The sequence below is a fragment of the Pomacea canaliculata genome, linkage group LG3, assembly GCF_003073045.1.
Source record: "Pomacea canaliculata isolate SZHN2017 linkage group LG3, ASM307304v1, whole genome shotgun sequence".
NCBI classification, from domain to species: domain Eukaryota; kingdom Metazoa; phylum Mollusca; class Gastropoda; order Architaenioglossa; family Ampullariidae; genus Pomacea; species Pomacea canaliculata.
In genome coordinates this window covers 37,801,158-37,814,013 of record NC_037592.1, presented here as the reverse complement: position 1 = coordinate 37,814,013, position 12,856 = coordinate 37,801,158, and the positions used below count along the sequence as shown (strand labels likewise).

The 12,856-nt window shown below is 44.3% G+C and overlaps 1 protein-coding gene across 1 annotated transcript; it reads right to left on the bottom strand.

Annotated features, from left to right (window-relative positions):
• Window positions 1–6,976: 6,976 nt before the first annotated feature.
• LOC112560888 (beta-1,4-mannosyltransferase egh-like) lies at window positions 6,977–10,881 on the bottom strand. Its single transcript, XM_025232998.1, has 2 exons — window positions 10,720–10,881; window positions 6,977–9,220 (listed from the first exon to the last, which is right to left on the bottom strand). The coding sequence occupies exon 2, from the start codon at window positions 9,216–9,218 to the stop codon at window positions 7,770–7,772; it is 1,449 nt and encodes a 482-aa protein (XP_025088783.1). The 5' UTR covers window positions 9,219–9,220; window positions 10,720–10,881; the 3' UTR covers window positions 6,977–7,769.
• Window positions 10,882–12,856: the final 1,975 nt, after the last annotated feature.

Sequence of the window (12,856 nt, the reverse complement as noted above, 5' to 3'; positions counted from 1 at the left end):
CGCTGAACTTTCGCTGAACTTCGCTGAACTTCGCTGAACTTCGCTAACTTCGCTGAAACTCCGCTGAACTTGGCGCTGAACTTGGCGCTGAACTTGGCGCTGAACTTGGCGCTGAACTTGGCGCTGAACTTGGCGCTGAACTTGGCGCTGAACTTGGCGCTGAACTTGGCGCTGAACTTGGCGCTGAACTTCTGCTGAACTTTGAAACTTCGCTGAACTTCGCTGAACTTGGCGCTGAACTTGGCGCTGAACTTGGCGCTGAACTTCGCTGAACTTCGCTGAACTTGGCTGAACTTGGCTGAACTTGGCTGAACTTGGCTGAACTTCGCTGAACTTCGCTGAACTTCGCTGAACTTCGCTGAACTTCGCTGAACTTCGCTGAACTTCGCTGAACTTCGCTGAACTTCGCTGAACTTCGCTGAACTTCGCTGAACTTCGCTTCGCTGAACTTCGCTGAACTTCGCTGAACTTCGCTGAACTTCGCTGAACTTCGCTGAACTTCGCTGAACTTCGCTGAACTTCGCTGAACTTCGCTGAACTTCGCTGAACTTCGCTGAACTTCGCTGAACTTCGCTGAACTTCGCTGAACTTCGCTGAACCTGAACTTCGCTGACTTGGCTGAACTTCGCTGAACTTCGCTGAACTTCGCTGAACTTCGCTGAACTTCGCTGAACTTGGCTGAACTTCGCTGAACTTCGCTGAACTTCGCTGAACTTCGCTGAACTCGCTGAACTTCGCTGAACTCGCTGAACTTCGCTGAACTTCGCTGAACTTCGCTGAACTTCGCTGAACTTCGCTGAACTTCGCTGAACTTCGCTGAACTTCGCTGAACTTCGCTGAACTTCGCTGAACTTCGCTGAACTTCGCTGAACTTCGCTGAACTTCGCTGAACTTCGCTGAACTTCGCTGAACTTCGCTGAACTTCGCTGAACTTCGCTGAACTCGCTGAACTTCGCTGAACTTCGCTGAACTTCGCTGAACTTCGCTGAACTTCGCTGAACTTCGCTGAACTTCGCTGAACTTCGCTGAACTTTCGCTGAACTTCGCTGAACTTCGCTGAACTTCGCTGAACTTCGCTGAACTTCGCTGAACTTCGCTGAACTTCGCTGAACTTCGCTGAATGAACTCGCTGAACTTCGCTGAACTTCGCTGAACTTCGCTGAACTTCGCTGAACTTCGCTGAACTTCGCTGAACTTCTGAACTTCGCTGAACTTCGCTGAACTTCGCTGAACTTCGCTGAACTTCGCTGAACTTCGCTGAACTTCGCTGAACTTCGCTGAACTTCGCTGAACTTCGCTGAACTTCGCTGAACTTCGCTGAACTTCGCTGAACTTCGCTGAACTTCGCTGAACTTCGCTGAACTTCGCTGAACTTCGCTGAACTTCGCTGAACTTCGCTGAACTCGCTGAACTTCGCTGAACTTCGCTGAACTTCGCTGAACTTCGCTGAACTTCGCTGAACTTCGCTGAACTTCGCTGAACTTGGCTGAACTGAACTTCGCTGAACTTGGGCTGAACTTCGCTGAACTTGGCTGAACGCTGAACTTTGGCTGAACTTGGCTGAACTTGGCTGAACTTGGCTGAACTTGGCTGAACTTGGCTGAACTTGCTGAACTTGGCTGAACTTGGCTGAACTTGGCTGAACTTGGCTGAACTTGGCTGAACTTGGCTGAACTTGGCTGAACTTGGCTGAAACTTGGCTGAACTTGGCCTTGAACTTGGCTGAACGCTGAATTGCTTGGCTGAACTTGGCTGAACTTGGCTGAACTTGGCTGAACTTGGCTGAACTTGGGAACTTCACTTGCTGAACTTGGCTGAACTTGCTGAACTTGGCTGAACTGGCTGAACTTTGAAGCTGAACTTGGCTGAACTTGCTGAACTTGGCTGAACTTCGCTGAACCTGAACTTGGCTGAACTTGGCTGAACTTGGCTGAACTTCGCTGAACTTCGCTGAACTTCGCTGAACGCTGAACTGAACTCGCTGAACTTCGCTGAACTTCGCTGAACTTCGCTGAACTTCGCTGAACTTCGCTGAACTTCGCTGAACTCGCTGAACTTCGCTGAACTTCGCTGAACTTCGCTGAACTTCGCTGAACTTCGCTGAACTTCGCTGAACTTCGCTGAACTTCGCTGAACTTCGCTGAACTTCGCTGAACTTCGCTGAACTTCGCTGAACTTCGCTGAACTTCGCTGAACTTCGCTGAACTTCGCTGAACTTCGCTGAACTTCGCTGAACTTCGCTGAACTTCGCTGAACTTCGCTGAACTTCGCTGAACTTCGCTGAACTTCGCTGAACTTCGCTGAACTTCGCTGAACTTCATCATCATCAACGATAATCATCATGATCATCATTATAAACAAAGATAATCATCATCAACAAAAATCATCATCATCATCCTCATCATCGTCAACAAAGATGATCAATCATCATCAACAACAACTACGATAATCAATCATTATCATTAACAACAACAAAGATAATCAATCATCATCATCTACAACAACAACAAAGATAATCATCTATTATCATCATCAACACCAAAGATAATCAATCATCATCATCTACAACAACAACAAAGATAATCATCATCCTCCTCCTCATCATCATCATCCTCATCATCATCAAAGATAATCCATCATCATCATCTACAACAACAACAAAGATAATCATCTATTATCATCATCAACACCAAAGATAATCAATCATCATCATCTACAACAACAACAAAGATCATCATCATCATCATCATCATCATCAACAAACATCATCATCATCATCAAACATCATCATTAAGAAATATAAACAAACATCATTAACAAACATCATCAACAAACAAACATTATCAACAAACAAACATTATCAACAAACAAACATCAACCAACAAACAAACTTCATCAATGTACATCATGAACACTCATCATCAACATGACCATCACCAACACCACATCAACACATGAGCAGCATAGCAATGTCATAGATAACTTTCAACTTCTCCGTCATTCAGATTACTTAGACAACTGTTATTTTAATATATCCCAACATTCTCACTTACGGTTCGGATTCTGTCCACGGAGGTTCACACTAACACACATATCTACACTTCCTTGAATAATCTTTCTTGAAACTTTATTCAATATTCTTCCTCGAAAACTCTTCTAAGCTTGGGGCCGCTGGGGTGACGAGGCCAACACCCCCTCCCACCTTCCACATTTCTATCATAACGACCGCCACTCTACATTATGTATCTACTCACAGCTTTACCTTCTAATCTTATCATTTCGCCTTCTGTCTTACATGAGATCACATCAAATACTAGTGGGGTATCCATGTTGCACACACAGATAGCAAATAAAATAAATAAAATAAAATAAATAAAATAAAATCAGCTAAAATTATCTCACGAATACAGTCGGGATAGAAATGTAATCACAGCATCAAAACGCGCCTTCACAATGATTCGCAAAATGAAAGAAGGAATAAAAATCCCGAAGTCAAACACAGTTGTAAACACTTCAAGGTGTAAGCCCTAGTTCAATCAAGGCTATTCGGTAAACAACTATACTCAATCATCAATCAAAGCCGTGGGTGTACACACATCTCAAATCGAAATCTTAATAAACACAATAAAGCCCACAATGGCAATTCCTCTCTAGAGATGCAATAAACACATAAGCAATCCTAACGAGCAAACAAACAGCAATCAGATTCTTTAAATGTAATATTGTGAACACTACTAATCATCAAGATTTAAAGTTCAATATAGGTTTGAGGAACAACCAAAAATTTTTTCTTAAAACAATAGAATAGAGAACCTAATGGGGAGATAATCACACGCTCAGACACTACCAAGCTTCCTCCAATAAACACCACACTCAGGATAAGGTGAAGGTAGCAGACAAAGAAAGACAGAATACAGTAGAGACAGAGGCTATGCCCTTACTACGGGTAGAACTTTACAGACCCGTAGACCCCTGGAGCTGGAGACGGGGAATAAAACGTGAAAATTAACCAGAAACATCAACAGAAAAACCACGTGACTCCTCAAAGGACAATCCTTCCACACAACAACTGTTTACAAGACAGACAACCCCGCAATCACGTCGGGGTCACCACTTTTCACGGACAATCACAGTGGTCACACTGAAAAATAAGAATAAGTCGAAGATAACACTTACAATTCCGGTCATCTGCCATCTGCCATCCCGATGTAGGATCCTCTCACGAACCTCAGCGCTAGGAATGCTCCTCCTCCACCCAATGGCTGTCCGGTTGCGTAACGGTTAACGCCTGTCACCAAGACACTGAAGCTTGACTGTCCTGGGTTCAGCTCTCGTCTTGGACACGCTGTTCTTTCTCTGCGTGACATCTATTTACAGGGCTGGCTGCCTTGCCGTGATATAGCCTTTGTTGCTGGCTCGGCGTAAAACACAAATTCCCCCCCCTCCTCCTCCACCCACTCACTGCCAGGCAGGTGCGCTGTCACACTAGCAACTACACCAACACAGCACTGCACATATTTCCATGGAAACACCAATGCTGGTGGACACTTCCAGAATCTTTGGCCTGGACATTAGTGGAAACGTCGACAGGATGCTCGACTCCACCACGACCCACAAGGGAAGAAACTCCAGGGCTACCCGGATCGGTTCGAGCTACCCAGCCTTCCCTCGGCAGACAGTCCCCCTGGGTGGGTCCGGTGTAGGAAGAAGGCTCTCAGGCCCTCCTGTACTTAGGGATCTGTTTCAGCGGGTCCTCCTTAGCTGTTCCTCCACATGAGTTCCTGTAACTTAATGACTAATGAGACTACCATTCACTGCTACTATTAGTCTCCTTGAGTTAAACTCATCACGTGATTTCTTATTGGACGTTAAGATTTTTCTCATTAAACAATTTAACAATACTTTTGCCGTGAAATCAGAATTTAGAATTCAGTACAATATAAACACATATTTACTTACCTTAACTGGCCAAGGAACTAAATGCACAGATTCCTGTCTGTATTCACACCTGTACAGGTAGGACCAAGCGTCTCGGCGCCTGCGTTGGGAATGTCACACACTGCTCACTGAGCGAAAAACCTGGAGGTGAGCTGTCGTGAGCTGTCGTTACTAGTGTCACGTGTCATCAGCTATGCTCGTGCACGGGGTTTATGAATGAGACCCTCCCCCACATTTTTTTTTCAAGCGGTACACACTTGCACACACTCGCGAACTACTTTTACACGGGAAATAAAGCATATCTCTGACACACAACATTATCTTTATCTTGTAATCATCTTGTAACTAGCACTTGTTTTGCTTAGTCTATTTTTTTACTCTTTTGTTTAGTTTTGTATGTGAACACACTTGTTAGTATCCCTGCAAGATGAACAGCGTTGAAGGTAAGTTGTCATTCCAAAATACAGACATAAAAAATTAAATATATTAAAACAGAAGAAAAAAATTGCTAGTCTCTCACTGTTTTAAATTGTTTATTTTAATTTGTCTGAATTTTTGTTATCTTTATCCTGAGGAAACTTTTGTTTACAAGTAAATCACACTGGGAAAGGAAGCATGTACAAGTTGACTTTTTCTGTTCATTTATTCCTCCTAGTCTTTCCGTCTACATTCTGACGTTTTTCTGTTGAAAGATGAAGTCTCGTTTACACCAGATACAACGATGTCTTTAATTATAATAATTTAAATTTTTTATATCGAGTCGGTTATTAGCAGTGATAGTGTGTGGGATAACCGTTACCGACAACCCAAGTACTTAGTTGTAATACACACACACACACACGCAAGCACACAAACAAAAAGAATAAAGAGACAGAAGCGGGAGACAGACGCACGAGTTAAATAGACATTAAAAGAGTTTCGTTTCGCTGAAATCTTTATCACACAGCATAATAAATTTATTTCAATGGAAAACAAAAGCGAATTTGGATTGGTTCACAAGTCCTTTATTCTCCAAGACATGAACTGTAATATTGTGTCAAATAAAAATGATTTCGTCGTAAGCGACAGCCAACAGAATGTTTAGGCATGCGGACTTAATCGTGTATCTTTAACTAATAATGATAATTTGCTGGAAATAGCAGTAATTAAATGCGACATTTTCTATAAAATCTTTCTTAAACCTAAACAACTCATTCAAACTGACAGAGGATAAACTAATCAAAGGGACGTAAGACACATAAAAGGTTTCGCTTGTTATCTCCCATTCTTCAGTGTTTTGTTTTCTCAAGATATATATATATAAAATCAAGTCTTTAAAAGAAGATAGAAGAAATCAATGTTTACTCCCTCACTGAAATTGTTTATTTTAATCTGTTTTTGTTTTCTTTAGCAAGATAACAACTACGCTACGGAGACAGTGCTCGCGATCTTCACTAATGTAACCTACTTGTAGTTTAACATTGTCTCGGTTGTTTTGGGTCCTTATTTATTTTACCTTTACCTGTCATCAGTTTTAGGCCTTGAGTTATTTTGCATGTCACAATAAACTTTATGCAGCCCGTCATAGTGTTTAAAAATTGTTGAATTAGCTCCAGAACAAAAGCCGAGGCTTAGCGCGGAAGTGTCACTGAGACATTTATTAAAAAAATCAGCTGGCCGGACCATCAGTCACGGCTCCTAAAAGTCCAAGCGCCAACCAGTTCGGAAGTTCCCAAGAAGAATTTTCACTAAAATTCTAGCTCTTACTCGTCGGGCATGCTATACCTCGAGTTGTTTTTTTTTTTTTTTTTTTTATAATATCTACTACAAACTCTCACTTCACCAACCATGCAATTCACAAAAAACCTTGATTTAATTCTAAAAGAGTGTTCTCTATGGTTGGTTACTTTACTTCAGATCGGATAATTTCTCCATCTCATCTGTGTGATTCTTCTTTTCACACACACACACCATAACACTGTGCAGCCCCACAGGCCAGCAATGCAAACTATAAGTAAATAACCTCCTTTTATAAGAATCATAACTATAAAAACCAAACTGCATAATTATATTTTAATTTGTACTACAGAAGAATCATTTTGGGTAACGATGACCACCAGTGAGTTTTTTCCCAGACTTATTTATCAAGTCTGTCAAGTGGAGATAATATAATGAATGCTGATCGCGAGAGTTCTGTCCCTTCGCCTAGCAGACTGAGGGGAGCGGGTCTCCTTGATTTTGTTTATGTTTTGTGGTCATATTCTTCTGCCCACAGTGGCATCGACTTCCATGCAGATATCTTGAAGGAAAGTCCCGAAGGACTGAAACTGAAGGACTGTCTCTGTCACTATGTTTTGAACTGGCTTCAGTCCTGCCTGACTGATTGCACCTTGTCTGTGGTAGTATACCAAACATCTTACACCTGCTCCTTTCAATTACGGAATGTGTCAAGGCTCTGTGCTCTTTTATTCACTGTTTATATCAAGCCACTTGCTTCCACAATCCACCACTTGAACCTGCAGTGTCACATACCCGCTGATACACAGTTCCTAGAGTCTGGCCTCGCTTCCCATCCCCAGCATCATTACACAACACACAACCTGTAAAAGCCTGAAAGTCAATCAACAAAATCAAAAATAAATGACAAAAATTAGGTACCTCCTATAGACTCTATAAATAAACTGAAATTTGTGCAATCTTGTACTGCCTTTGTTTTCTCTAGGGTTAGCATCACATCAGACTTAACCTCATCATCAACATCCATATTTGCATCGAATGTAACCTCATCACCATCAACATCCACATAAAATTTCATCACTATCCACATCAAACAAAGCTAATTTCAATTTACATTAAACGTGATCTGTTTCTGCCGGCCTCTCTTTCTGTACTACAAAGAACTCCTTCTTGTAGGGCGTCAAGATGGCGAATAGAATGGCGACCATTTCCAGCAAAAGGATCACGACAGAGGTGAGAACAGTCACCAGGACTAGTAAGCCACACCGCCACAGTCCGTATCGTTTGGGGCTGAAAGACTTGACCGTGCCCAGGATGAAGAGGAACAAGAGGGTGCTGGAGATGAAGGCGAAAGCTGCGTTCACGGCCGGCCACACGGGCACGGGGCAGACGACCGCCAGAGGCACGTTCAGCGCGGTGAAGGGGGCGGTCAGGGCGGTGGCCGACATGAGGATGGGGCCTAGCCGGTGAGGCAGCGGTATCTTGCTGCTGCAGGCCGTGAGGAAGATGCCTTGGGCCCAGCGCTGCCTCTGCCGGAGGTAATCGGGAATAGTGAAGGCACTCTGCTCCAGCATCTCGCCCTCCACAAAGTCGAAGCTGAACCCGCGCGCAAAGGCCACCATGGCGAAGAAGCAATCCTCCGCCACCGAGGCCTCAGGCCCGTGGTCGAACGAGATGCTCCTCTCCGCAGCAGCTTTAGCCACAACGAATGAGCCCTTCCACCCAAACACGGGCTTGTGCAGAACCTTGAGGGTGAAGCGGATGACGCCCAGGTCGAAGCCCACCCGCACACTTTCAGCCAGTGTCGTCAGCCAGTTGACGATGCGCACCTTGCTGTAGGTCACCACGCCCTGCCCGAACTGGTGCCGGCTGCCAGTGGATATGAAATTAACGATGCCCACAACAGCGTCCTCCGTGAGGAGGGTCTCCTCATCCAGATGCACGATCCAGTCCTCGTCGCCCAGTGTGTCCACGCCCGGTTCCAGGCAGTACTGCAAGGCTCGGGCCTTGAATAGCGAACCGTTCTTGGGTCGAAAGTCTGCTGGGACCACCACCTCCCGCACTCTTTCCATGCTGGGCAGGTTCAGTGTCTGGTCTGTCACCACCTCAAACATGAAATTTTTCAATCCCACGCGCCCGCACGTGCCGATATTTTTCTCGACGTTGTCTAGGATTAATGTCCGGTACTGGCCCCGGGTCACGACCCGAAAGCACACGAACGAGCAGACTAATGGCGAGTACTGCAGTTTGGGCTTCGCCGGGAACGTGTTGATGCAGACGATGCCCAGAAAGTTGAAGATGCAGAACAGAAGAGGGAGAAGAGGCAGGAAGCGCAGGATGTACAGAAGCGCCGAGCCGAGGAGCCCGTATGTTTGGGAAGGGTAGGGCACTGTGGTGTTGTCCGCGCTGTCGACGATGAGGACGACGTTGAGATAGATCAAGAGGAGGTAAGCCGACACACACAGGCTGTGCTTGATTATGCTGGACGCGGCGTCACTTCCGTCCATGTCGTGGTGGCTGATCACGTGACCACTCACGACCGTCTGTGTTTTCGATGGGCACATGGCTGCGAAAACGAAACATATTTGACAATCTGAATTTCTTCCACGCTTCTGAATGGCAATAAATAAATAATTAATAAATACATAAGTAAAGAAGAAAAGAAAGAAATCCCGTGTGATACTGTCTAAGGAAAGTTAATTCTTCCGCCTTTATTATTTTATTATCATTAGATTGTGATTCAGAGTAAAAGCAAAATATCAATCGGCACATCTTTCTCTTCTAATCATCTGCTCGAGCTGTCAGCATTAATCCACTGTTTTCTTTTTAACCGTCAAAATCAAAACTTCTTTTTCTCGATATCAGTTTTCTCTTGATCGCCATCTTGGGATTGTTCCACACGCGAGTGGTAAGACGGGAAAGTGTTGTAGCTAGTGGGAAGGATCCTCGTAGCCCACTAAACAGTTATTACCCGCCTTAAGCTGGGCAGGCCAAGCTATCGCCCGCTTTAAGTGTTGCAGCCCCCGCCAGGAAGGCGCTGTCCCACAGTCTTCTATCCTCATTAAGTCCGTGGGAATTAAGAAACTTCCTACTAGAGTGAAACCTTTGCACCAGGAAGAAAATCGACGTAACTTATGAATAAATGTGTTCTTAAACTGGATTGCTGGAATGTCCGGCCTCCGCAAATATTCACTAAGTCGACGATCCCAAACAGATGTCATAAACAATGAACGCAGGAGAAGAGAAGCTCCTGGCAAACGATCACATAAAGAGGAGAGAATAATGGCTCTGCTGCCTTGGGAAATTTGATCTGGGCAAAATAAACAAGAATGGCAAACGACTGTTCGAACTTTTCCACCTACCACGGTTTCTTCATCCCCCCAACTTATCTTTCATGAGTAAACAAACCTCAACACGAGGTCTTCTGGAGGCAACCACGCTGGCACCAGCTGGACCTCACATTAACCACATGCCCCACCCTCACATGTCCTACAAGCTCACTCTTGTCACAGACTGTGACACAGACCACTCCCTGGTGTGATCAGACTGCACCCAAAGAATCCCCGTACCAAGAAAGAGGGGAGACCAGCATTGATGTTAGCAAGATGTCCAACCCTAATGTCGTGGAGCAGTCTGCGATGTCTGTGTGAGGAGACAAGCCCGACAGTCAGCCAGGGGCTGTGCAGACGAGTGCTGAATACAGCTCAGTGCATACATCCACATGGCTGCCTCAATGGCGCGAATTTGACACAAAATAGAACTTCTACCTTCCTCAAGTTTAAAAAATCCGATGATGATTTCTTACTCGTGTTGAAAAAAGGATTTAAAGCCAATCATACAACGATCGAGAGGCTTAAAATGATTTCAACTACCAACAAAAAGAAATAGTGCTTTCTAGGAATTATACATCATGGGGCATATCAGATACATGTTTAAAGAATAGCAAAGCTATGATGCTAATCACGAATACTAAAGATTTCCTTTTGAAATTTAGGAATTTCTCTCTCTCTTACTAACACATTGCAAAAGAACAAAATGAAAGGCGAGATTCAAATGAAAACTTACCAGAGATATTAGTAGGAGTAGAAATCCTAAAGTGAGGCACTCAGCACGTGTGTATGGATGAGACTAGGACATGGTGCATGCACTAGTGTGCTTGAAGCTGGTCAAATCCCCTCACAGCCCCAATATTGTCTTCACCTGACCTCTTTGTACAGGGTTCGAATGCCCATGTTTTGTGTGATTGGCTCAGAGTGATGGCGTCGGAAATAATAATATATACGAGAGACTAAAAAAAATATCCCGGCTCTGGCAGGGACAAGTCTTTGTGCAACAGCTGTTTCTAAGAAACACATATATATATAATTAATAACTACAGGACTATTACCGATCGACTTGGCCAAAAAAAGTCGTTATTGCATTTTTGCAGTAAGACAACTGTTACAGAAGGATTACACAGACTAACAGATGTGACAGAAAAACTACTTAGTTTAGCAGGTATGAGAGGAGACCAGCATGGCAGGAATTTTGTGCAAACTGACAGGAACACTGTGCAGAATGACAGTTGTGACAAGAAACCAAAAACTACACGGTGACAGGTAGGACAGAAAAACTGTCCCGATCCACAGGTATTACAAGAACAGGAGACAGTTTTGAGAAGGTGTTACACCGACGAAAGCTGTATAAAGGTCGGGAATGGCTGACATCCTCCTTAGTGTGGTAGATAAGTTTTTCTTATTGCTTTGTTTTGCGAGACTCTTTATGAGTCCTCGTGGACAGTTAGAAGTGCGTCCTTAGTTGGATGGCTAACGCCAAACAGGTGAATGGTCATGACAAAGAAGCTAAGTAACCACCGAGCTAACATCTAGCCACTTGCTATACAGCAGGGCCTTGGACGACAGCTATGCCCCTCGCATTGTGTGTCAGCTGGCCATGGGGATGTATAAAGGCAGACCTTTTTTTTGTTGTTGTTGTTGTTGTTCCCAGACCTTTTTTCTTTTTGTTAGGTCGTTGGGAGGTGAAGTGTTAGAAACCATACTTTCCTGTAGTCAGCTTTTATTTGTGAAGGCAAAGTCCATCCCCTCCATCTCTCCGTGCTGTAGCCTCCCCAACCCAATTAACTCAGGTCTCAATTCCGGACAAAATTCCATTCCATTGGCAAAATATCTATGCCCTTCAAGGGTATCGAACTGGTGCACTGTTTGTTGTACACCCGAGTTATGGGAGATTTGGCCAAGATACTGAGCTCTCTGTCACCGAGGGGAGGAAGCAATTAAAATGATGCTGACTAGGACAGCCATGGAAAACAATGAATGCTCTATTTTTTTCTTTTTGTTTTTTTTTCTATCCCACATATTATCAATGGGTTCTGTATGTTTCCAGATGCACACCAAAGGAACAAGCAAGCGAAAGCCTTTCTAGTCGGACACTCATGAGCAATGTTTTACACGGGAGTCTCACATATTGTCCGGTAAGGTTATTATTAGAGAACAAGTATTTGTGCATGTGTGTGTGTGCGTGTGTGTGCGTGTGTGTGCGTGTGTGTGTGTTCGTGTATGCGCCCAAGCTTGAGTTACGTGGCAGTTGGTCTGTGACCGTTGACTCTCTGTATATTCTCCGTACAGTGTCGTTGTGCTATGAATAGTCCCAGTCTGGTGACATCCTACACCAAACCTCAAAAAAACTCCTGTGGCCTTGGTCACTGGTTTTTCCTCTTTAAGCGGAAATACAGGCGAGACTGCCGCCATCAAGACAAAGCTCAGGGAAATGACATAAGAGAGAGACTGTGCAGCAAGGAAGACATCAGCACAGCACTTCAGTCACCTCATTGTCACTTCACACTCCATGATTCACTGGAAACCCCAACAGCCAGCAGCTTAAGCCCACTGACTCATAATCCTTACAGCTATACACAACACAATAAACTGAAGCTTTGTATACTTATTGACAGGATAAACAACCTAAAGCTGTGTGTGCTTATTGACAGGGGGAGACAAGTGAGGCAAGGGGGAGCAGGAGGTGGTAGTTATGACCCGGAGGTAGCTACGAACCGAAAGCAACATGCAGCCATTTAATATTACAAACACGTCAGGCCACAAACAAAGCCGGACCCTCCAGTCTCACAAACAGCTGCCGACCTCTGGGGTCAACAGATACCCTGTAGGTCAGGGTCTTGTTTTTGAAGCATAGATGCACCGTTGGA